General features: G+C 39.1%; 1 protein-coding gene across 1 annotated transcript in view; it reads right to left on the bottom strand.

The window, feature by feature from the left end:
- LOC114668068 (secretory phospholipase A2 receptor-like) overlaps positions 1-27,716 on the bottom strand; it is a 266,594-nt gene that overhangs the window by 27,849 nt on the left and 211,029 nt on the right. Inside the window, exon 3 of the mRNA XM_051921232.1 lies at positions 13,279-13,647. Within this exon, the coding sequence (XP_051777192.1) occupies positions 13,279-13,647 (369 nt within the window). The remainder of the gene's footprint in view (positions 1-13,278; positions 13,648-27,716) is intronic.

Genomic DNA, 27,716 nt, shown 5'->3' with positions numbered 1-27,716 from the left:
TCATTTGTGGATGATAAACTGTGGAGTATAACTGCTTAATTCCAAAACTTTCGCATAGCTGCTTCATGATGCGAAACATAAAGGGTGTGCCCTGATCAGTGAGAATCTCACGAGGGATACCAATATGTGTGAACATATTTGAGAGTGCTTTTGCAATAGTTTGGGCGTCCGACCATTGCAACACTGCTACTTCTGAGTATCTTGTGGCGTAATTGATTAACGCAAGCATATATTGAAAGCCACTTTTACTCCTGGGAAGCAGACCAACAATATCTAATACCACCCTCTCAAAGGGGACATCTAAAATAGGCATCTGTACAACGGGTGCCCTGGCAGATCTGTGAGTGGAAACTATTTGACAGTCAGGACAGGCCTTACAGAATTGCTCCACATCCCAGTCCATATTCACCCATAAAAGCATTTCAAAATGCTCTCCCTCGTCTTTTCCACGCCGAGGTGAACCCCCAAAACGTGACTGTGAGCAATGTTTAAAACCTTCTCCCTATGCTCACTTGGTACTACCAACTGCTTGATACGTCCATTACCCATACAATCAGAAATCACCCAATATAAAAAACCACCCTGAAGTAAAAATGTGGTGTTTTAAAATTCTATCTTACTCCAGATAGTAAGAGTTATTTGCGATGTGAGCTTGTCTGAATGCAAAATCCAGGTTGTTATCGGCTCGTTGTAGATGAGCAAACTCCGCCTGGATGGCAGTTTCTACTTCCTCCGTGTTTGCTGCAGAATCGCACTCATCTCCCACTGCTACCGTGTCCGATGCAGCATCGCACTTATCTCCCATGGCTATTTCGTTTTCGTGCAGGTCCATATTGAGTGTCTGGTCTGTGGAGGCTGTTGGTGCATGGGACAGCACAGAAAAGTTTGCTGTCCCGGGTCTGCACTTGAGTATTCGTCCCCCAGCTCGCTCGACAACTCTGGTTCAATTTCAAACCGGTTTCCTTGGCTGACATTGCCTGCAGCGAGCTTCTCTCTATCCACTACAGGGGTAGGCATTCTGCAGGTGGCCAAGACCCGTGGGAAGAGGGCATTTCTTTTTCCTATTAGGAGTGGCCAGGGTGAGGCAACTGATATGGCAGTCCAAACCTTAAAGTTCTTCCCTGTAAATTTCAGAGGGAGTAATATAGTCTTGTATGTTTTAATGTCCCCATGGACGCAGCAGGTGTTTACTTCGTCTGTGGTCTTATAAGGGGCCTGCCGGAGCAAGTCACGTCGGACTAAGCAGAGGTTACTAGAAGAGTCCAACAGTGCCAAGAATTCACGTCTGGCCAACATAATAGAGACCTTAAAATTGTCCTCTTTTAATATCTTGGGGGAAACTTGCGAACCGCATACCTGGGCCAGACGGATAGCCATTGTTTGCAGAGGTGGGAGGTGATACTTCCGAGCCAGATGCCCCAGTTGATCACAGTGGAAGCAGCTGTATTTAGCCTACACTATAGTGTTCATACTCTGGCGTCTTCTACCCACGGCGCTGGCGACCCTGAAGGTCTGTGCTGACTAGATCGAAATCGTGGTGAAGCCTGGGTAGCCCCATTGTTTCCAGGTGGCTTGAGCACGCTCTAATCTGCGGGTGCTAATCTAGTCTAGTCAGTCTCTACTCAGATCCAGCAGCGAGTGTATGTCATTCTGTAGCATTTTATCACAAAAGCTCTCATCTATCTATCCCTGACAGGACTGCATCAATAGTGAGCTTCTCCACAATGTGCTCAACAGGGTCTTCGTGGATCCAGCTTTCAAACAGGTCCACTAAGCCCTGGATCTCTCCTCGTACAGTGAGATCTGGGTCAATATGACACAGCTGAAATTGGCACTCCTTGAGCACCGGGCTTACAGCCATGAGGAGGAGGATCTGTTGCTTCAGGTAGTCATAATTATCAAGCTTTTTGGGAGGGAGATTCTGTACGCCTTGGAGGGCTAAATCAGTTAAAAACACAGCCAAAATAGCTGCCCAGGCTCCCCTGTCCCAGTGCATCGAAGTTGCTATATGTTCAAAGCAGAATAGAAAACACTCAGGGTCGTCTGAGGGAGTCATCTTTGGCAGCACCTCGTGGCCGCGCCAAGGCAGGGGTGGCTGTCAGAGCATCAATTTGCTCTGGGGGTTGCTGTACTTCTGGGGGATCCATTGGTGCAAGGCCCCCACTTCTGGTACCATGCGATGTGTGAGTCCCTGTCTTGCACCCCAAAATACGAGTCTGAGTCTCAGTACTTTAGCAAAACCAGCTTTATTCAGCTAAAAACAGGAACAGCATGGCTATTTAATGTAGTGGGATCTACCACACAGACACAGCAATCAGGCAGGGTCATGGCCAGGTTAGTGGGCAAGTAATCCTGTTCCCTGCATTTATAAAGTTCCTTGCATCACCCATCGACCACAAGCGCTTATAGTGTGACCATGGTTGGCTCAGATTTGCTTTTGCGGCGAGCCGCTGCAGTGCTGGGAGCCCGTGGTTGCCCCAGCAATGGATAGGCTGTCTTCCACAAACGTGACGATTACGCTTTGGGATGCTCTTCGTCCCATTGGGGGGGAGTCCCAAAAGAGAGGTTTTCTGGGGAGTAAAATCTTTATCAGTGTACTGACAAACACAGGACCCTTTCGGAAGCAGTCAGGCCTCACAGGAAACAGCTGTCAAATGTGACGGCTCAGCCCCCCAACTGCTGGTAAAAAGAACACAAAGTCTTCCTCTTCTGACGCATACAGCAGCTTGGGAGCAGCGACCGGAGCAGAGGGGGTCTGAGGGATAGAGGACAGGATAGTGAGACATTAGGACGGCTGTGGCTAGGTCTTTTAAATGTTCAAAGCCCCACCTGAGGAGCACAGCGTGTGGCAAGCCTTAAAGCATACAGCTGATCCCGCACAGAAAAGGGGGAAGAATGCAAGAGTGTGTTTATTTTCCATTAAAAAACTGTTTCACAGGGAGTTTCTGAAGAGCAGATGCGTTCCCAAGTGGCAGCGGTCATAATATATATATATATTGCCACAAAAAGCACGATGAGACATGAAAAGATTTGGGGCAGCCATAATATATCCTGGCTGCAAAGAGGTAAATTAGTCAGAGTTTGTTACTCATGCGAGTCCAAAACAGAACTGAGTTGCTGCCTTAAAAAGGCGGCTTTCAAATACAAGCGGAGGAAGCAATGTCATCAGGGCCGGAACCGGAAGTGATGTTATTGGCAGCACCGGGACCAGAAGTGACGTCAGCAGCAGTGCTGGAACTGGAAGTGATGTCATCGGTGGTGCCGGAACCGGGCGGGATTTCCGAGACTGGTCTGTAAGTGAGTGAGACAATTAGTGCACCTAGCTGCCCCCTGGTCAGGCATAGAATTACTATTATTCAAACACTTTAGTTGTCTCCTAATTGCACGTGTGTGATTATATATATATATATATTGTCACACATGCGTGTTTAGGAGGCAACTAAAGGGCTCGAATAAATGTAATTCCATGCCGAACCAGGGGGTGGCGAAGTGCACTAATTCTCCCTCTCGATCTCTTACAGACCATTCTAGGGAAATCCTGCCCGGCTCTGGGACAGCCAACAACGTCACTTCCGGTTCTGGTCCTGATGACATCACTTCCTGTAATGGCCTTTAAAGCCGCCATCTTGTTAATATTGAGTTAGTTCTGTTTGGGTTTGGGACTGAATAGTGTGAACATGGAACTGATTATTAAGAACTTTTGCAGCCGGGAACAATTATACGGGTGGCTGCCCCAAACCTTCGCAATGTCTTGTGATCGTTATTGTTACTATATATATATACTAGCAAAATACCCGCGCTTCGCAGCGGAGAAGTAGTGTGTTAAAGAGGTTATGAAAAAAAAAGGAAACATTTTAAAAATAACGTAACATGATTGTCAATGTAATTGTGTTGTCATTGTTATAACTGTTGCTGTCTTTTATATATATATATATATATATATATATATATATATATATATATATATATATATATATATATATATATATATATTATATATAATATACACACACACATAAACATTTATATACATATACATATATATACATATCTACATATACACATCTACATATATATACACACATACATAAACACACACATAAGACTTACTGAGTGAAACGGGCTTTCATTGACAATCATGTTACGTTATTTTTAAAATGTTTCCTTTTTTTTTCATAACCTCTTTAACACACTACTTCTCCGCTGCGAAGCGCGGGTATTTTGCTAGTATATATATATATATATATATATATATATATATATATATATATATATATACATATACACACATACATGCACTTTTAATAACACAGAAATCAATATAAACATTAACATCATTATCATATGAGAATATGAAGTAATATATAAGAAGCACATTTCATATAAATATAAATTATTAAACAGTAAAATCTTCTTCTGTAATTTGCTACCGTGGCAATTTGTGTGTCTGTCCAGGATTTTAAATGACCTGTAGCTCGCAAACCGTTTCACCTATACACTTGAAATGTGGTACACATATAGTACGTCACGTCTACTATCCGCTTTATGGGTGATGATTGTTTTACTCTTTTTATGTTTATTTTATTTTATTGTAGAATCAACTCCTATCTGCGCACAGCAGGGCAGCCGTGGGCGGATGCGTATGGTGTATTCACTCCATGTTATCGTGCATTGCGCTGTCAGTGGTATTTTGATAAAAGAATTTGAACAACATATAAGAAGCGTATAAATTATTAAACAGTAAAACATTAACATTTAAGAAGTAAAGTTACATTAAGTACTACTGCAGTGCCTTCGGGTATACCTCATTTTTTGTTTGCCCATTACATGCTTAAATGTATACATTTTTTGGTGCACCTACCGAGAACACGCGACATATAACCGAGCGCGGGAGAAGCATGGATTTTAAACACGCGTTGAGTTCATCTGCTGGTCTTCCTCGTGGAATAACTGGTAATGTTTGACTAAAATGTACAGCGAGTAAAACGACATTACCTCCTATTTTTTTTTTTTCGATCTCTGAGATCTTGCTTTTTTCGGTTCAAGGCTTCATAAGCTCTTTTATGTTGTATGGTGTACTTATCCCAAACCATCATCTTTGAATGTTGCAAGACTTTCGCCTTGTATGTAGATCGGGGTAATTACATTCATTGCATTTCTAGTCTGAATCACAATGTGATTGTATGGGTGGTTACCTGGCACTGTAGGGTTGCCACCCGTCCTTTAAAATATGGAATCGTGCCGCGTTTGAGAATGAAATTGCGCGTCCCGTTTTGAATCAATACTGGACGGGATTTATCCCGTATTTTTTTTATCATTTTTTTTTTAAAGCAGCGTCTCATGCAAATCATCCCACACGCATTTTATGAAGATGCCTCCTTTCCTAGTTTTGATTGGGTAATACTTGATGTCATCGTTAGTTTCATTGGTGTTTTTAACTGTCCAGTGAGGAGGGCGTGTCTTTTAAGTACAGTCTGCAAAGTGTTGGCACTGAGATATGGCGTCAGCGCCATAGTTGAAGCCCCTAACGTTGCGGTCAGCAAGTCGACTAACATCCGCCATGTGCCGTCTTTCAGTTGCGAGAAGCAGATCATAGAATGGTTGAAACTGTTGCCCCTAACGTTGCGCCACGCCGTGTGGTTCATTTATACCTCGTGTGTTCTCATTAAACTTTTATCTCGCGAATATGTTATTGCAATCCGCAGCGGGAGCGTTTCTATAAACTTAATTTAAACTTACGTTTTACACCGTGCTTTCTTTCCCTTATGAACATGCTTGTATGCTTAACTCGCTCCGTTCTCAATTGTTTAATTAATTTTTTGCTCTTAGCTGTTTGCGGCTCTTCCTCCATTTCCCCCTACTTCGTTCTTTTATCTCGCGAATATGTTATTGCAATCCTTAACGGGAGCGTTTCAATAAACTGATTGAAAATAGTTTTGCATTTACCTTTTTAGTAAAAGGCAAGCTTTTAAGCCTGAGAAATCAGCCCGTAAATGCACACGTTTAATTGCACATGTGTTAATATGTATGGTTACACAGTATTAAAAGACAGTGAACAACGTCAGTTACCTTTGTTCCCGCGTTTGATAAAAGGTGAGCTTTTAAGCCTGAGAAATCACCCCGTAAATGCACACGTTTAATTGCACATGTGTTAATATGTATGCTTACGCAGTATTAAAAGACAGTCAAAAATTAACGTCATTTACCTTCGTTCCCGCGTGTGACTCGTGCTGTAAATCTCTTCCTTGTTTTTAGTTCACGTGATTACGTAGGAGGCGTGATGACGCGATACGTGACTCCACCTCCTCCATTACAGTGTATGGACAAAAAATATGTTCCAGTTATGACCATTACGCTTTGAATTTCGAAATGAAACCTGCCTAACTTTTGTAAGTAAGCTGTAAGGAATGAGCCTGCCAAATTTCAGCCTTCCACCTACACGGGAAGTTGGAGAATTAGTGATGAGTGAGTCAGTGAGTCAGTCAGTCAGTGAGGGCTTTGCCTTTTATTATTATAGATTGTGACGGATGGCCAGGGCCCATGCCTGGCCAGGACGCCCCTTCACCACATCTGCCAGGGGGACAAGGGTGGGAAGCACAGTATCTCCCCCGGACACTAGATGGCAGCCTCCCTGGGTTGCAGCGGTGCCTGGGACTCCCCCAGGGCTTCATGTGGGTTGGAGTTCTGTGCAACTCTGTGGGGTTCTGCAGGCGCTGCCATGGGGTGCTGCAGCAGGAGCTGCTCGCTCCTTTTGGGCACTGGTTTCACCTTACCCGGAAGTGCAGCCGGATGTCGCCAATCAAGCACCTGGAGCACTTCTGGGTACCCAATAAAAAGGAGCCAGCGACAACCACTCAGCGGCCAGAGTCAGGTGGAGGAGAACAAGGTTGCCTGGGAGGAGTGGTGGTTCCAGAGAGAGAGAAGAGTGCTTTGCTTCACTTGTGTGCTTAGTGCTTGGGACTGTGTTGTGTCTGTGGGTACAAAGAAGGTGTAGCCTACAGACCAAGAAAAATAAAAGTTTGTTTATTTTACACGTGCCTCCTGTGTCCAATCTGTGTTGGGCAGGCGCTATATAACGCCTTTCTTACAATATGTATATGTATGTATGTACAGTGGAACCTCAATTCATGAACGTTTCGGAACACGTACAAATCGGGTTAAGACCAAAAAGTTCGCCAAACTTTTGCATCTGTTCACGACCACACACTCGGTTGACGAACAAGCCAGTTTCCCTTACGGTTTGTACACTCCGATGATTTCTGCACGTGTTGTACATTGTTCTTGGTCAGACGTGCGTGCTTTTGCTGTGAACTCTTTGTGCTCTATTTTGTTTCCCTTCCGGTTCATACGCGCCGATGATCTCCACACGTGTTCAGTCTCTCCCTGTACATTGTTCTCGGTCAGACATGCGTGCTTTCGCTGTAAACTTTTTGTGCTCTATTTTGTGTACTTTTGCATTAATTTTGCAGTTAACCATGGCCTCTAAGCAAGTGAAGAGTGGTAGTGTTGGTGAGAAGAAAGGTTCGAAGAAAATTGAAATCGAATTAAAGAAAGAAATTATTGAAATGTATGAGCGTGGCGTTCGTGTTACTGATCTTGCAGCTGAGTGCAAGAAGTCAAAATCTAAGATTTCGGCTATTCTAAAGCAGAAAGAGGCCATTAAAGCAGCTGATGTTGCAAAAGGAGTTACAGTGTTAACCAGGCAGAGGCCTCAAGTGCTGGAAGAGGTGGAAAAACTCTTGCTAGTGAGGCTGAACGAGAAGCAACTTGCAAGGGATAGCGTAAGTGAGGCGATGTTATGCGAGAAAGCCAGAAAGATTCATGGCGATCTGCTGCAAAACTATCCTTCTACGAGTGGCGAAAGTGAGGAATTTAAAGCCAGTAGAGGATGGTTTGAAAAGTTTTGCAAGAGAAGTGGCATTCATAGTGTGGTAAGGCATGCTAGTTCCAACGCTGAAGCTGTGAAAGAATTTGTGAAAAATTTCATAAAATTAGTGGAGGATGAAGGCTACATCCTGCAACAAGTGTTCAACTGTGAGGAGACCAGATTGTTCTGGAAGAGGATGCCAAAGAGGACCTACATTACCCAGGAAGAGAAGGCTATGCCCAGCTATAAACCAATGAAGGAGAGGTTAACCGTTTTGCTGTGTGCTAATGCTAGTGGCGACGTAAAAATCAAGCCGCTAGTCGTTTACCAATTTGAGAACCCTCATGCTTTCAAGCAGCACAATGTAAACAAAGCCAGACTGCCCATGATGTGGAGGGCAAACACGAAGGGTTGGGTCACAAGAACCTTGTTTTTGGAATGGCTGCACGAGGCTTTTGCTCCCGCCGTGAAGCAATATCTTGAAGAGAATACTCTGCCTAAAAAATGCCTTCTTCTGATAGACAATGCACCGGAACACCCTCCAAATTTGGTTGATGATATGGTCGAGGAGTACGACTTTATTAAGGTCGTGTTCCTCCCCCCCAGCATGACTCCTCTTCTGCAGCCCATGGACCAGCAGGTTATTTCAAACTTTAAGAAGCTGTACACCAAAGGACTATTCGCCAGTTGTTTCAATGTGACCAAGGAGACGTCTTTGACCCTGACGGAGTTCTGGAAGCACCATTTTAATATTGTTCATTGCATCAACCTCATTGATAAAGCCTGGGAAGACGTCACATACCGGACCTTTAACTCGGCCTGGAAGAAACTTTGGCCTGAATGCGTTTCTGAACAGGATTTAGAAAGCTTTGAGCCTCCTATTGTGGATGAGATTGTGTCCATGGGCAAGAGCATGGGTCTTGAAGTGGCAATGAGGACATCGAGGAGCTGGTCGTGGATCACAAGGAGGAGCTGACGATAGGGGAACTCGCTGAACTCCAGCAGGAGCAGCATAGGTTGCTCACCGAGGAGCAGTCCTCAGGGGAAGAAGAGGAATGGGCGGTTATAAAAAGTGATGCGATAAAAGCCATCATGGAAAAATGGAATGAGTGCCAGGATTTTTTTGAGAAGAAAAACCCTAACAAAGCGGTTATGAGCAGAGTGATAAACATGATGCACGACAATGTCGTCTCGCATTTCCGAAAAAAATTTGAATGTGTAGGAAAAGGCAAGTCATATTAGACCACTATTTCATGAAGTGTGATCCACCAGTTAAACAGCTAAAAACACCAGAAACCCAAGAAATCACAAGAGAGAAAACACCTGAAGGAGAACATCCCTCCATCGCGGAGCCAAACTCTCCCTCAAAACTGTAACATCCTCTCCACCCAGTTCCTCCTCACTTCCTTCATGCCAGAACTCAACTTATGCAAGGTTAGTTTTCTTGGTTGTTTATGTTTAGTTTTTGTATAAATTACGGATTTTTCAAATGTTCATTTTTTTCCCTGTGCTTAAAACTCATTAAAAAAGTGTTTACAGTGAGTGGTTCGTAAGGCTATACCGTGAATTCTTGCAATGTTTTCTCTGTTCAAGGTTTTCTCAGTGTTATTCAATGTTTATACATTTAGTTTACTATTACACTGTGCATTCTATGGTATAATTAACTATTTTTGTGCTTAAAAGTCTTTAAAAAAATATATTTTCATACAGTTCGTATGGTCCGGAATGGATTAATTGTATTTGCATACAGTCCTATGGGGAAAATTACTTCGGGTCACGACCAAAGTTTTGGAACGAATTAAGGTTGTGACCCGAGGTTCCACTGTATGTATATATATGTGCTTCAAACTCCAGATTCAACTGCATTTTACACCAGTCTCAGTTCAAAAGCTTTTTTGCTATTTAAAGAAATGACTTCACACAAATTCACAAGTCATACAAGTTCTTCTTAAGTGCTTTTCTTTCTCCTCCACCCCTCCCAGGCAAGCTTTGACCTCCTCCTTTCCTGACTCCAAAGCCCAGAGTGAGGTGAGGTGACTTCTTTTATATGGGACCCAGGAGTACTTTTGGTGATATAACATTACACTCAGCAAGCATTTTGAGGTCAGGCAAAACAACCATGTAACAAGGGAATCCAACAGCACTCTCTGGTTACATGCAAGACATGCGGGGTGAACCACAACTTATTTTTACTTGAAGTTAAGAAATAAAATTTAAGGTCTGTTGAACATTAATTATCAGTTTTTTTACTGATTAGATGAATTGTTAAAAATCACAAATATTCCATCCAGAGCCCTCACTACAAATCCTCTGATGTTTGAGTAAAAAGTACTGAAGGTTGATTTGCATGTTGGTCAAGGGAAAACTGGAGACTCATAGAAGAACAAAATATAAAGAGAAATGGAAGGCCAAAGAAAAAGAAGGCTAGCTAGAACACAGAAGACTATTGATCAGGGTTTTATGTAACTTGACAACTTTTTCCCATCCTTTAATACATGTTAGAGACCTGTTCAGATGAACTGAACAACAAAGACAAGAATGTACCAGGAGCAGGTTGATGTAATACACCAAATCTATGATTAAGAGATCAGCAGATATCCTATAAACAATAAAACTGGATACTTGTCACATACACAGAGATTTCATGGGTAATGTCTAAACAGATGGAGAAAGTCTAATGGAGAAACACTTTTATTTAGGCTCATTTTGCTCTATGCTAAAGCACCTTATGTTTTTTAACCAATCAAGAGTATGATATGTAAGCATTAATCAGCACTGTTATGTAAATTCAGTTATCAATAAGCATGAGTTTCTGCTTTCATTGTGTGACCATTCTGATCATGCTGTAGCTGACTGAATGTTCCCTCTAAGGCATTTTGACGAGGAGTAATTAAAAGATACAATGAACAGCTTTTCTCCTGCCTGATTACTGATTTGTACTGATATAGGATACATTTCTTTATTTAATTAAGATGATGATTTCTGCCACAAGTGTTCTGATTTGATTAAAAGATCTGCATAACAGGCAGCACGACACCAAGGTCGATTTAGCTAATGAAATAACACAATTGATAAGGTTACCAGAAAGCGGTTGGTTTGGGGTGGTTGAAGGGGGCAGTGGATGTTACTAAGATAGGCCACAAGCCTTCAACAAACAGTGAAGACATTAGACAAAATTTCCAAGATCACTCTACACATTTGCCTCCACACAGCTCCAAAAGCTGGTGACTTGGGAATCAATAGTATCTTTACAATCAGTGGAATTCTTCCAAAGGAATAGCAAGTAAATGGCATGAAGTCTACTAGTTTCAAACAAAAGCATAAAATAAGAAAACATTGCCTTATTTAAAGGAAAAGTTAAGAAAATGTAGCTGAGGTAAATATCAAGAAATGATGTATCTGTACGCATCAACAATGCATCTAGAAAAATGGACGACCAGCCTTCTTGTTGCTTCTGTTAGAGTAAACTTTTAAACAAAGTCACACAAATATATGCTTTTCCAATGGTGGCTGACACAGTATAGGATCCTATCTTTGTTTTTTGTCTGCTTGATTCCTTTTCCAGAAAACTGACAGACTTCTATGATCATATAATAGTTTTTTTTATAAAATATGTGAACAGAGAAATGCCTGACTCTTCAGATGTTAATAAGTACTACAGAAACTTGAAGTGCAAGCACTTAACAAATAAAAAGAAAACATCATGGTTCACACAGGTCTAACACGTAATTTAAAAGAGTGGAAAGACTAAAATAAGCGGAAATCACCAAAGCCACAAGTTTATGTTGGTTATCACTGTAACTGTAGCAAAGCTTTAGTTCTAAGTGAAAGGTGATATTGCATGTAGTGTTAAACAGGCTATTCAGACTTCATCTACTAGAATGAATATTCAATCTGCCAAAGGTACTGCCTGCCACATAAACCCAGCGTTATTCACTTTTTCTGAGGTGAATTATTTCTCAGAGCACTTCCTACAGTACTATTTGTTATCTAGCAGGATAGTATTCAGATTTTCAAGGGTACTGAATACCAAGACTCTCCCTTCTCTCCTCCAGCTGCAGGTTCCTGAAAGATGTCACAGAGGAACCTGCCGCTTGAGGTCTGCACCTACAGCGTTGGTCTTGACAATCTCTTGTCTATGTAGCCTCTCAACCAACAATCAGTAGACACCTGCCCCATAACTTGATTGTCTGTATAGGCCATGATGGCAGGTGACCTCTCTTTTCTGTCTAACGGTCTCAGTGTTTTTGTTATTTGGGTCTTTTTTCATATGTTTTCTGGTGTAATTTGAGTACTTGTTTTTGAGAGTCAAGTCCTGATAAGTATGCAGGAAATTATGTGCTTCACACATTTGAATTTGTGTTTCTAAACTTTTGTTTTATTTTTTTTATTGTGGTTACATAATGATTACAATCAAATTAATTAAATTTGTAAACGATTTGCAATTAATTTTGGTGGATTTGATAAATACTGCTCCAGTGAATCCGAAAAAATGGAGACCACACAGAAACTACATCACTGCTTTGATACTGGGTAACACCAGTTTGCAAAACCGAGCAGAAAGTGTGTATGTAAGGTTGGAGGCTTCTGTGAGAATGTGTGTGACTTTATGCCAAGTTTAGTTTTTATACATCGTGATGTAAGTGTGGAAGCAGGCGTACCCAACATTTTTGTGCAGATGCACTGTTTATACATGAGGCCCCTGTTCTGGAGATTTGCTGATATGTTATAGTGTCAGAGAAATAATGAATCATTAAGGTGCACATAATGCAGTCATGAGGTTGTTTTAAGTATAATGTAAAATGCTAAGGAGATATTTATTTACTCTAGTCTTGCATAATTCCTTTTCTCAAAATGCAGTTGAAGCTAGCTCTCTCAGAAAAAAAATGAAACAGTAAATTAATCCATAAATGAAGTTGCACAGAAAGTTTCTGTTTTAAGATAGACAAGTCTGCATATCTGCCAATACTTTTGAATAAGAGATTTTGAAATTTCAAATCTGTGAACAGTGTGCTGTATGAGAAGCAATTTTCTATGAAAACTGAAGTATCTTGACAAATTTCCTTGAAGAATAAATGACAAATTTCAACAAAATGAGTCCACAGGAAGCAAAATTGTTTCAGAGTCAGACAGACATGACAATAGCAGTAGGTGCTTTTCACATTATATGTGAACGCACTTAAGACAATATTAGAAAATCAAATTTATTTTTGTTTGATTGGTGGAACTATTAAGATGTTAATGCAATATTTGAAATATATTTATAATACTGAAAGATATTAAAATACCTGAATAAGGATTTATTTAAAAATAAAACATTTTAATTAGAAAAAAATGTTTATAAATTTATAATAGTATTAAATATTACAATTTTATCAATTTTACGAAGTAAAAATTTACATATTTTGTACCTTTGTAGCACATGAAAGGCTTCAAAACATCACAGGATGAATCCATCCAGGAGCCGTCCATCTTTGCATAAGCACAAAACAAGTTCCTTTTCCAGTTGTAATAATTTGGGATTTCTCCATTAGACCACTGCCAGATGTCTTTCTCATGATAGAGCCCAATCCAGAAATAATAATAATAATAATAATAATAATAATAATAATAATAATAATGTTTTGAAATGTTTAAAAGCTGCTGATTCATCTCTTGATCTGTAACAGTTACCAGATCCAAGTTGTTACTTCTACAGAAACTCTGAGCCGCATTCCATGACATGGGGGTTGATACAAAATAAAAATCTGTTTCACTGCAGGAAATAAGCAATATGAAGTCTGGAATACAAAAAGTTAAACAATTGACAAAAAGCAATAAATGTGATGTACAATAACTGTGATTCATTCAGCTGTAAATAAATTGGACAAAACAATCATTATGAAATGTTTTTCCTGTTTTGAAGTTTTTCAAGAACCACATGGACCACATGTTCAGATCTACAACATATTGAATTGCAAAAATTAAAAAGGAACTTCATTTTTACAGATCTTTTCATGTGTTACCCTGTTGCTTGAATACACCATTGGCTAGTTTTATTTAATTTACCTGCTTCGTATTTTAATCAATATACAAATCACTTTAATACTCTGACAAATGTTAAGATATTTACTTATTCTATAAGTCCAGAAGTTACTATAGTAGATTTAAAAATCAGACTCAAGAAAAGGCACAGATGGGAAAAAGAAACTAAAAAGGTAAATTAGTGAGGAACTGGGAGAACTTTGTAGTTTTGTATGACTTCAATAGACATTTATTGAGAAAATATGCAACATGAACGTTGTGCCTCAATTATATGAAGCAAAAAAACTTGGGAAATACGAGGCCCAGAAACCAGCAGTGGCCCTTATTGTTGCTCCTGGATTGACCAGCTTCACTCCCTGGTGTGCCAGAATGTCAAAGCAACTGCTAACAGCACACAACAAAGAAAATTAATAATAGTTCAAGTAGAAAAAAATATCAGAAAGCAGCATGCAAAAGAAAAACATTACAAATAAAGTGGTGATGTCAAAAAAGTCCAAATAAGTTTGACTTTTCTGCATAAAATCAGAAGACCTGGCAGTCTTACTTTCAACCCCAGACTATGTTTTATGCAGTACATATTTTGCCCCTTTAAATTTAAGATACAACATCCCTGTTGTGCAAGAAAATGGAATTAAAGTAGCAAAATTATCTGACAGTGCGTGAGAAAATGGAATTGGTAAGATTTTCTAAAATAAGATACATTTCCTTTAATATAAAGAAAAATGATAAAGCTTAAAATGAGAAAAAATTAACATCCTTAAGCAAATTAAGTCAGGGTTTAAGCAAGAAATGTTCAAAAATAGATAATAGCTGTAAACAAAAATATTAGCTTATTTGAAAAACATGCATCTCATGATATTTGTGTAAATAAGTAAAAACTGAAAACAAGTAATTAGGGTTTACTTTATAAAAACACCACAAGCAAAGATGACTCAAACTAAGTTATTTATTTGCCTAAATGCATTTCGCGTTGCATGCAGCAATATATTAGTCTTAAAAACTGTAGGTCTGATTTTTAAAACATAAATTAATGTCTTGAATTTTCTCCCATCAATTTGGATATTTAAATGGACTTTTTCAAAATTATTAAGTTGATTTTTAACTTCAGAACATTGTTTTCTATTTTTTTATTTCTTGCTAATATTACAAATGGCACACAAACAAGCAAAATAGTCTTACTCATCAGGGGCCTCATATATAACGGTGCATGCGCACAAAAATGTTGCATAAACCTGCTTCCACACTTACATCAAGACAAATAAAAGTAAACTTGTTGTAAAGCTACAAGCAATTTTATGGCAAAACAGACCATGTGTACGCACATTTCTGCTCATTTTTGTAAATGGGTGACACCCAGCATCAAAGACAGTTCTACTGTTTCTGTGTGGTTTCCCTTTCTTTTTTAGATTTGCATCCATGATGGGGGCTTTATCAAATACACCAAAATTAATTGCAAATTGTTTATAAATTTAAGTCACTTGATTGTAATCAATCTATAATAATACAGTGTTGTATGGAATTGTCAAACTATTTCTACTACCATGGCTGCTTTAGCAATGTTAGAAGACATCGCAAATGGAAAAATTAGAAGTGAGCACATGTTTACAGATCATACTAATTTTGAGTCCAATGATGGTGGCTGGCTTCTAAATCAATTTAGATTTCCAAGAGCAATCCTTTTGGAGCTGTGTGCTATTAGAATACTAGGATGTATGTTTGATATCATTTCTATGATGAAATGCACTAAAGTATGTATATTACATTTTATAGATAAATTATCAACTTCATTTCAGACCCCTGTGACCCTGTATTAGGATATAGCGGGTTGGAAAATGACTGACTGAATTCAATAATGTATACTGTTAATAATTAAACATATGGGTGGGGCTGTGGGTTACATGTATGTGCATTGTGACTAAGATTTATAAAGGGAAAGTATGTTAAACTTTGCTTATGCACAGTTTTATGCATCTGAATTTTTGTGTGTATGCACGTTTCTAGTTTTGTCCTTATGCCATGTTTTAGTGTATACTTTACGCTAGGCACTATACATGAGGCATCGAGTACTTTATTTGATAAATTAACCCAATCTACAAATAGAAATGTTAAAATGTATAGACTAAATATACTGTAAAAAAATCACCCTTACTCAGATTTTAATTTTTTGCAAAGCAGTAGAAAATGGCCACCATAAAAGCACCTTCTTTTTTCTTCTTTTGGCTGCTCCCGTTGTCTTTCTGTCCTCTGTATCTGGTTCTGTTACACCCTTCACCTGCATGTCCTGTCTCACCACATCCATAAACCTTCTCTTATGCCTTCCTCTTTTTTGCTTGCCTGGCAGCTCTATCCTTAGCATCCTTCTCCCAATATACCCAGCATCTCTCCTCTGCACATGTGGAAAACCAACACAATCTCACCTCTCTGACTTTGTCTCCCAACCGTCCAGCTTGAGCTGACCCTCTAATGTACTCATTTCTAATCCTATCCATTCTTGTCTCACCCAATGCAAATCTTAGCATCTTTAACTCTGCTACCTCCAGCTCTGTCTCCTGCTTTCTGGTCAGTGCTACTGTCTCCAACCCATATAACATAGCTGGTCTCACTACCGTCCTGTAGACCTTCCCTTTCACTCTTGCTGATATCCGTCTGTCACAAATTACTCCTGACACTCTTCTCCACCCATTCCACCCTGCCTGCACTCTTTTTCACCTCTCTTCCACAATCCCCATTACTCTGTACTGTTGATTCCAAGCATTTAAACTCATCCACCTTCACCAACTCTATTCCTTGCATCCCCACCATTCTACTGACCTCCCTCTCATTTACACACATGTATTCTGTCTTGTTCCTACTGACCTTCATTCCTCTCCTCTGTAGAGCATATCTCCACCTCTCTAGGGTCTTCTTAACCTGTTCCCTACTATCGCTACAGATCACAATGTCATCAGCAAACATCATAGTCCACGGGGACTCCTGTCTAATCTCGTCTGTCAACCAGTCCATCACCATTGCAAATAAGAAAGGGCTCAGAGCTGATCCCTGATGTAATCCCACCTCCACCTTGAATGCATCCGTCACTCCTACCACAGACCATATCCCGTACAACTCTTACATACTTCTCTGCCACTCCCGACTTCCTCATACAATACCACAGCTCCTCTTGAGGCACCCTGTCACATGCTTTCTCCAGGTCCATAAAGACGCAATGCAACTCCTTTTGGCCTTCTCTATACTTCTCCATCAACATCCTCAGAGCAAATATCGCATCTGTGGTGCTCTTTCTTGGCATGAAACCATACTGCTGCTCACTAATCATCACCTCACTTCTTAACCTAGCTTCCACTAATCTTTCCTATAACTTCATGTTGTGGCTCATCAATTTTATCCCCCTGTAGTTACTACAGTCCGGCTCATCCCTCATTTTCTTAAATATCGGCACCAATACACTTCTTCTCCACTCCTCAGGCATCCTCTCACTTTCCAAGATTCCATTAAACAATCTGGTTAAAAACTCCACTACCATCTCTCCTAAACACCTCCACAGGTATGTCATCTGGACCAACGGCTTTTCCATTCTTCATCCTCTTCATAGCTGTTCTCACTTCCTCCTTTCTAATCCTTTGCACTTCCTGATTCACTATCTCCACATCATCCAACTTCTTCTCTGTCTCATTCTGTTCATTCATCAGCCACTCAAAGTACTCTTTCCATCTGCTCAACACATTCTCCTCGCTTATGAGTACATTTCCATCTTTATCCTTTATCACCTTAACCTGCTGCACATCTTTCCCAGCTTGCTCCCTCTGTCTAGCCAATTGGTACAGGTCCTTTTCTTCCTCTCACACAACTCATCATATGCCTTTTCTTTAGCCTTCGCCACCTCTCTCTTCACCTTGCGCCTTATCTCCTTGTACTCTTGTCTACTTTCTGCATCTCTCTGACTATCCCACTTCTTCTTTGCCATCCTCTTCCTCTGTTTACTCTCCTGTACTTCCCCATTCCACCACCAGGTTTCCTTTTCCTCATTCCTCTGTCCAGATGTCACGCCAAGCACACTTCTTGCTGTCACCCTTACTACATCTGCTGTAGTTTCCCAACTGTCTGGTAATTCTTCACTACCACCCAGTGCCTGTCTCACCTCCTCCCTAAACTCAACCTTGCAGTCTTCCTTTTTCAACTTCCACCATTTGATCCTTGGCTCTGCCCTCAGTCTCTTCCTCTTGTTGATCTTCAACGTCATCCTATCGACCACCATCCCATGCTGTCTAATTACGCTTTCTCCTGCCACCTCTTTTTAGTTTCCAATTTTCTTCAGATTGACCCTCCTGCAAAAGCTATAATCTACCTGTGTGCATCTTCCTCCACTCTTGTACGTCACCTTATGTTCCTCCCTCTTCTTAAAATACGTATTCACCACAGCCATTTCCATCCTTTTGGCAAAATCCACTATCCTCTGACCTTCTTCATTCCTCTTTTTCACAACATACCTACCCATCACCTCCTCATCTCCTCTGTTCCCTTCCCCAGCATGTCCATTGAAATCCGCTCCAATCACCACTTTCTGTCCCTTTTTTACTTCCTGACATAACTCTCCCCATTTATCCAGGCTTGGGACTGGCATGAAGAAACGCACTGCTTTGTGCATCCTCTGTGGCTGGGTTTGCATCCCTTGTGGCTGGGTTGCATAGTTAAAAAGAAGAAAAGAAACTGAGCTAAAATACTGTCAAAAGTCAGAAACACCTGACAGAGGTCTATAGATATTGAAAAGTAGTGGTAAATTGAATCTCAACATCGGCAACTACAGTCAAACTAAGCCAGACTGGTGCGCCAAGTGCTTGGGATAGCCATCGTGTCTGTTGCTAAAACTGATTTTTCTGTCATAGTTGCCACAGATGGCAGGATCGAACACTAATACTTTGTTTTTTTGCCGGTATATAAATATTTTTTATTCAAGATGCTGTGAATGTAAATGCCTTAATTACATACTTTGTAAAATATATATATATATATATATATATATATATATATATATATATATATATATATATATATATATATATATTATATATATGTATATATACAGTATATATATATATATAATTACATAACTTTATATTCAAAGTATCAAAACATTGAAAATACTAGCAAAAACTCCTTAAAGAACAATAAAATAACAAATATACAGTTGTTTTCAAAATAATAGCAGACCGTCATCACTAACCTGTTCAATCACTGTTATTAGTAGAAATTATATTTCTACATGGCAAATAATTTACTAGTAAGTGTAGTAGAGTAATAGAAAACCAACAGACCCAACAGTTATGATATGCATGCTGCTGATTCTGTGTAACTGAATCATTAATTGTAAGGGTGTATTAAAAAAAATAGCAGTTAGTGAAGTCATTCATTCTGTGAACAAATAGGTGTCAATTAAGGCCCTTATTTAAGGAAGGAAGGCAGCAAATGTTGTACATGCTGGTTATAGTGCATTTCTCTCTGAAAATCTGAATAAAATGGGTTGTTCCAGATATTGTTCAGAAGAACAGCATACTTTGATTAAAAATTAGATTGGAAAGAGGAAAACATATAAAGAGGTGCAGAAAATGATAGGTTGCTCACCTAAAATGATTGCAAATGCTTTAAAATGGCAACCAAAACCTGAAAGACTTGGAAGAAAATGGAAATCTACCAAGAATTGCCAAAATGGTAAAGACTCAGCCAATGATCAGCTCCAGAAAGATCAAAGAAGGTCTAAAGTTACCTGTGAGTACTGTTACAATTAGAAGATGCATATATGAAGCCAAGCTATCAGCAAGAAGACCCCACAAAGTCCCATTGCTGGAAAAAAATACATGTTAAAGAGGTTACAATTTGCCAAAGAACACATTGACTGGCCTAAAGAGAAATGGTGCAACATTTTGTGGACTGACCCTTTTTTGGTCTAGGGGCCGCAGACAGTTTGTCAGATGACCCCCCAAAAACTGAATTCAATCCACAGTACACTGTGAAGCATGGTGGCGCAAGCATCATGATATGGGGATGTTTCTCTTACTATGATGTGGGGCCTATTTATCGCATACAAGGGATCATGGATCAGTTTGAATATGTCAAAATACTTGAAGAGGTCATGTTGCCTTATGCTGAAGAGTAAATGCCCTTGAAATGGTGTCTCAACAAGACAACAACCCTAAACACACCAGTAAACGAGCAACATCTTGGTTCCAGATCAACAAGATTGACATTATGGAGCGGCCATCCCAATCTACAGACTTTAATCCAATAGAAAACTTGTAGGGTGACATCAAAAATGTTGTTTCTGAGGCAAAACCAAGAAATGCAGAAGAACTGTGGAATGTAGTCCAATCATCCTGGGCTGGAATACCTGTTCACAGGTGCCAGAAGTTGGTCAACTCCATGCAACACAGATGTGCAGCAGTTCTCAGAAACAGTGGTTATACAACTAAATATTAGTTCAGTTATTTAATGGAAAGCAAAATCTTGAAACATTTTTCAGTTTATACAATGAATTTTTGAGTTTCTAAAGAAGAATGCAGACACTGCTATTTTTTAACAGTCTAACATGCCCTTTTCTTCACTTAAAGGAATAACATAAATTTGTTAAATTTTTATTCATGTTTTGATTTGGAATAGAATATGCGGTGTTCCCAGTGCATTTGCTTATATGGAAATAAAAGCTATTATATTATTCACTTTTTTAAAAACACACTGCTATTACTCTGAACACAATGGTATGTCTTTGAACAAGAAGACTAGTAGTCTATGATTTTGTTTAAGGCACATTTCGGAACACCCTACTTGAAGACCCTACTAGGGTGTACTTGAAGTTTGTTATTTTTAACTTGACAAACACATCTTGATTACATAGCACAGGCTATTACATATCTTTATTTTTCATTGATTTTGCAAGCTCAGAATGAGAAAAGCATACCCATTATTAAAATAAAATCGAATACTATTTCACGTTTTAGATTTCCTCCCCTAGTATTGCATCTTTCACTTCTATTTTCAAATGTTGACATCCGTACGCACACATGCATAAGCACTGCATTTGTGATGAATTTTAAAGTTTCACTCTTGCATCAGAACTAACGGAATGTGACTATTTTAATTACTAGTTTACTTTGACTCAGCCTCAAAGAGATCCTAGATTTGTCATCACATTCAAAATTCAGTTTGATTTTGAAGCTGGCTAGAAACACAATTTTAATTAACAAGGCAATGCAGGGTTATATTTTGTAGAAACTATCAGCTTACCTGTAATAAGAAGTCACACTCTTTTTTGTTCTTTCAATTTTATGGTTGACACTCTACAGCCACTACTTGAGGACACACATCTGAGTTGCCTCTCTTTGTTCACCTGAAGAAAGTCATCATAGCAAAGGTAATGGCCTATTTTTATGATTAATTTGTGTGTTTCATGGATGTTTCTGTTAGTGCTTGTTCCTGAATGAGGCCCCAATAAGTCTTTTGGATTATCAAGCCATTAAAGTTAACGTCTCCTCTGCCTGTTTCCCTATCATTGTAAGATTAGAGCATTTTCCAATACTGTCAGTGTTATATGTCTGAAAGTCCATTTAATTATTAAATTTACCAAATATACATAAGTCTAGCTTTACTGGTTTTCCTAGTTTGAGTGTTAACTCTCCAGTTTTTTTGTGCTAAATAAGCAAAAGTTGAACCAAAGGGTATGCATTCAGTACATGATTTGGGATATGTTTGGGTAACTATATATGTACTATCAAATTAGATCTTCTAAAAGATGTGCTGAGCACCATTATTGCAGATTACCCAGGATACAGAGAAGGCCAGTGAATGTGGCTTTCCACTAGGACTGGTGGCTGCAGGTTGGCACATCTCAGTGTTTTATGGAGTCTTTCTTTCCATGTCTTTAAACTTAATCCACTTAATGACACATACATTTGCACCCAGTACTTCAAAATAGATATTTCAGCATTTTTCATTTTTCATATTAACTTAGTTTTATATAAAAATAAATTGAATGATTCTTTCTGACTTACCGCTTAAAATAAGAATGACCGGTATCAATTTCTCCATGTCAGGAAGCTGCTAATTGGAAGAGAATGATATTCACCATACAGAATACAGTATAAAGACATAGAACAATTGAGAAAGGATAGGTGGTTTAATCTCATTTTCTAGAAATTTCCCAGGGTTTATATTAACCATGTGTAGTATTTACCATTTACTGCTTCTCAAGCTAAAATAGTTTACAGGTCAATGTATTCTCCCCAAGCAATAACAATTAATTCTTTAAAATAGAGTGATTAATAAAATAGTTAAAAGTTACAGTACATGTTTTCTTTTTGGAACAGCTTTATAAATTATGCATTTGTTTAACAATCAGGCACATACCAAAATGAATATTTAAGTTTAAAGTCAAATAATGAGATTTTAAACTTCTATTAAAAGCAAACCATGACATTATTATAAGTCTGCTGTTCATAACTACACACTAATCTGTACTTATTCTATGAGATTTGTTTCTTTTTTTATTAATTTTAATTAGAAACAGATAACATTCCATACAGTCAAGACAAATTTAACAAATCAAAACAAAATTTAGCCTCCACCCAAGTGAAAGAGAGAGGAGCTAGCAACCGCAGCTACTCAATAAAGGGTGCAAGGTATCCTTTTCCTTGCGATGGAAGCTTATTCTAAAATGTTATTGAAAGTTGGGTAGTGTCATGCCCTCTTCTGCTTTAGAGTCACCCTTTGGATAGAGATTTGTTTCATCTGCTTAAATTTTATGATGTTCAGCTTGTGCTGATGAATGCCAAATTGAATGAATGAAAATGCAGAGTAATATTTCAACAACTCCTTTGTTTTAAAAAAAAAACATCAGATGAAATGAGTGTTTCATTGAGAGAGGTAAAGACATCAGATTGAAATGTTACATTTGTCCTTTCACTACATAACTGTATTGGTGACTGGCTTTTCTATGGTGGCCCCAAACTGCAAAATACAAACAAAAATGGAAACACATTTTGTATTATACAAACAAATTAATGCCGCTATTTACAGTATATTCAGACCAAAATCTCTCTATTATAAAAGAAAATCTTGAGACAAGACGAGACTATTGCCAAGAGATTTTTTCAAGTCGAGAAAGAAACGAGATATTCACTCATGGGCAGTTATACGTTGCATTGTCACGCTGTATCTCCAAACACGGAATCAAAATTCAATGCGATATTGATGAAAATGTAATTCCAAATATTGTTTTTATTGAGGTTTTACAGTAAAAGTGTAAGTTTAAAAAGTATTTGCATGTTAATTTCAAAGCCAAACAGAACGAAAATGTATAACACAACGAATACCTCTAACGCAACATGAAACATAATTTTCTTTCAATTTATTATGTTTTACTATTTTTTTACTATGGTTAATTACTTGCTGTAATGTAAAATATTTATGTTTATTATGCATATGTAACATCCATCCATCGATCCATCCATCCATCCATCCATCCATTATCCAACCCGCTACATCCTAACTACAGGGTCATGGGGGTCTGCCGGAGCTAATGCATATGTAACAATTCCCATGAAAATAACAATCTGTTTAAATTGTATATTCAGCTTCCCCATACATGAACAGCAAAGCCGCGAACTGGCTTATGTGTAGTGCCTGCCTGGGGTTTGGCGAGCGAAGCGAGCAGGGGGCAGAGCCTCCTATTACTCTGAAAAACTCTGAAAGTGCTCTTTATTTAATAATGAGTGATAAAGAGATCATCCATCAATCCCCTTCCTGGACCTGTGTAATCCAATTGCAGTTTCTCAGAGTCTATACTGGTTCCCTTAGGTATAAGGCAAGAGTCATCAACATTGGATGGGGGTCAGACCTTGGCTTGACACACTCAAGCCAACACTCACTCATTCCAGGCCAATTAAGTCTTGCCATTTTATCTAGCCCCTACATCTTCTGGATGTTCTAAGAGTATTCAGAGAAATCACACACAGAGATAACATGTAAAACCCACAACAACCCAGTATCTAGATGTATAAGGGAGCAGTGCTAATTACCATGACACCATGATTCTATTAGCAACTATTTTAGATATAAACTGCTGACAACAGTAATACAAAAATGATAAAAAAACACACACAACACACGCACAACTGAGTAAATGTTTTAAAGAGCATATGATTTATCAATGCTCTTTGCTTCTGGAAAAAAAAATTAAAAAGAACAATAAAAAGTATAGATACTCCTTTTCATAACCTTCAAATTCCCCTGTGTTCTTCCTCATTAGAAAGAACTGTCATATCAACTTTCTTGATCTTTTTGGATAAGCCAGACTCTGTTATTTTAACATTTGCTAATTTAAATATATTAAGACATTATTTCCATCCGTGGTATACCAGTTTTCTTTCAATACCTCCAAAGATGTGTTGGGTAGGTTGATTGGGGTTTGCTATTTAATTCTGTGTAATTGTAAATGTGGCTGTTTCTGTGAGTAGATCCTCTGATGGATCAGCACAGTGTCCAGGGCTGTTTTTTGCCTTGTGCTCAGTGCTGCCAGAATACACTCTACCACCCACCAAAGCAGGTTTAACACTGCAATGTTATTTTAGTTTACTCCTTTGCACTTGTTTGCACATTTGGATAGTTTCATGAGTCTGCTTTGTTTCATTTGTCTAAGGCTGCTTCCTTTTTAATTTTTTCAACATACTGTATTTGTGTGTCCTGCGGTGGGTTGGCACCCTGCCCAGGATTGTTTCCTGCCTTGTGCCCTGTGTTGGCTGGGATTGGCTCCAGCAGACCTCCGTGACCCTGTGTTCGGATTCAGCGGGTTGGAAAATGGATGGATGGATGTATTTGTATGTCAGTGCTAATTTTACAAGCGTCTTAAAGGAGGCAAATGCCTGAACTAACAGTGTTAAATTTAGAAATGCAGCTGCTGACTTGTAACAGAGAAGGAGTTTTCTTAGTAAGAAGTAGTATGTAAAATGTTTTACTGGATAGAATAGTTCTTAGCATTCAGGAAAGTAAAGCAAATAAGAGGGAAACAGTGTAAGGGTTCATTTATAAGAAGGAGTTCAATTGGTGTAAGCAGATCACTCCAAAATAAGGAAGTTATAAGAGATGCAGAAGTTAGGAATGCAGGCAAGGAAAAGTAAAGTTAATTTCAAAGAAAGACAAACAGCAGACAGTCAAGATGGAGAGTATTATAGGAGTTTAAGGGGCCAGAAGAAGTAAAATAACTGCTTTTATTTCTTTAATCTTTTAATTTTTATAGTTTAATAATTATAATAAATTATTTAGGTTAAATAAAAAAGGTTGAGCAGTTTTAGTTATCCAAAACCAAATTTTATTAATGAGGCCAGTGCAATGCATGTCTTGTTGGATGTTGGACTTTTTGGAGGATGGCTTGGAGGAGCCAGTCTTCAATGAGGTCTATATCTGAAGAAGATGCCAGCTGATCCAGTTGCAAAAGAAAAAACAGCTTTATAAGGCATTTTAGACTAATAAATCGAACATGAATCGTAAGGTTTATGAGAACATGAGGGTAACCATTAAGAAGGATATTAGGGAGGCTAAATGGCAATTAAAGAGGAATATTTTATATAAGGCAGAAGACAACCCAAAAAGATTCTTTCAATATTTTAGTAGAAAAAGACCAGTAAAGGAGGAGGGGAAGTGTATAGTAAAGGGGAATTAAAATATTGACAGTGAAATAGTAAATGCTCTAAACTTGTGTTTTTCTGAAGTCTTCACATGTGAGGAAGTGGGTCACATCCCTGCAGCAACAAGGACTACTCAGGATGTACTGAGAGTTTTGGAAATTTTAGAATAGAAGTACTGTTCAGATTAAATAGGCTGAACTCAAGCAAATCACCAGGACCAAATAATGTTTATCCTTGAGTATTTAAGGAGGTTAGCAAGTACATATTGTAACAGTAGGGGGCGCTATTGCTCCCTTGAACCCTCAGGTACCATGCCAAACACCAGGTAAATGTCCGAGACTTATTTTTTTTATTATAATAACGTGCACCAAGCACCCTCCACTCCACACTACTCATATAATATCCAATACTTCTTAATCACAATCCTCCACTCCCAGACGCGTTGCCACCCTTCCTCCCAGCTCAGCTCACTTGTCTGGGGTTTCTCACAGTCTTTTATAGTCCCTGAGCCAGTTGTCAGTCCCAGCATGCTTCAAGTCGACCACCATCATACCAGTGCAGAAGAAGTCATCAATGACATGCCTGAATGACTACCGACCATTTGCACTCATGCCAATCATAATGAAGTGCTTTGAAAGGTTAGTCATGTCACATGACTAAAGACTAAATCTCCCTGCCTCCCTTGACCCTCTTCAATTTGCATAACGCTCAAACAGGTCAACTGAGGATGCCATATGCTCTGCCCTTCACCTCTTCCTGACACATCTGGATAAAAAAGACACATATGTCAGGATGCTATTCATAGACTTTAGCTCTGCCTTCAACACAATCATCCCTCCAAAGCTGGTTGTAAAACTGAGCAAGTTGGGCCTGAACACCACCCTCTGCAATTGGATCCTGGACTTCTTGACAGAGAGGCCCCAGTCAGTTTGGATGGGCTGCAACACTTCCAGCATCATTACACTGAGCACTGGAGTGCCACAGGGTTGCATGCTTAGTCCACTGCTGTTCACCTTGCTGATTCATGACTGCACAGCCACGCACAACACCAACTATATCATCAAGTTTGCGGATGATACGGCAGTGCTGGGAATGATAAGCAAGGATGATGAAACAGCATACAGAGATGAGGTGGAATGGCTGTCTGCATGGTGTGAAGACAACAATCTATCTCTCAATGTTGACAAGACAAAAGAGATAATCGTGGACTTCAGAAAATCACATCCTGCCCACATCCCACTCAGCATCAACGGTTTAGATGTGGAGACTGTTAGGAGTACCAAGTTCCTCGGTGTGCACATAACTGAGGAAATTACGTGGACACATAACACCTCATCACTAATCAGGAAAGCCCAGCAGAGACTACACTTCCTGAGGCTGCATCACTGTCTGGTATGGCAACTGCAACATATCCAACCGCAAGTGCCTGCAAAGGATAGTGAAGACAGCAGAGGACATTATTGGGGTGCCTCTCCCTTCACTACAGGACATATTTCACAAACGCAGTGTCCGCAAGGCCTGCAGCATTGTGCAGGACCCCTTACACCCCTCACATGGACTTTTCACACTTCTGCCATCCAAGAGAAGATACTGCAGCATCAAAGCCAGATCTGCCAGGCTGCAGGAGAGTTTTTACCCCCAAGCTGTTAGACTCCTTAACACCATGCTGCCCCCTGGGATCTTCCACACGGCCTCAACCACCTCTAAAAACAGAACGTTTATACATGCAAGCCACTTTCCTGTAAAGACAAGTGTGCATGTAGAAAAGAACTGAAAATCTCATACTGACCTTTAAGTATTTTGACACTCTTGATATCCTTCTGCTGTGAAACATTCAGACCTGTCATTGTTTACACGTCTTAAACAACTATTAGCATACACTGATAATTTCTGTATTATCTATATATATTATTTATTATTTATTTATTATATTACATATCTTACACATCAATATTGCTGCTACTTCTTTGTCTTGTCTTTGCACAATGTCTTGTCTTGTTTGTGTTTTAATTTTAAATTTTAATTTTAATATAATTTGTAATTATTATTTGCACGTCATGTTGTTACACTGTGGACCCTGAGCTTCGCAATTTTGTCTATCTGTATACTTGTATATGGTTGAGATGACAATAAAGTTCACTTTAACACTTTGACAG

The sequence above is a fragment of the Erpetoichthys calabaricus genome, chromosome 1 (assembly GCF_900747795.2).
Source record: "Erpetoichthys calabaricus chromosome 1, fErpCal1.3, whole genome shotgun sequence".
NCBI classification, from domain to species: domain Eukaryota; kingdom Metazoa; phylum Chordata; class Cladistia; order Polypteriformes; family Polypteridae; genus Erpetoichthys; species Erpetoichthys calabaricus.
The sequence above is the reverse complement of the archived record's forward strand: the minus strand, read 5'-3'. Positions and strand labels throughout refer to the sequence as shown.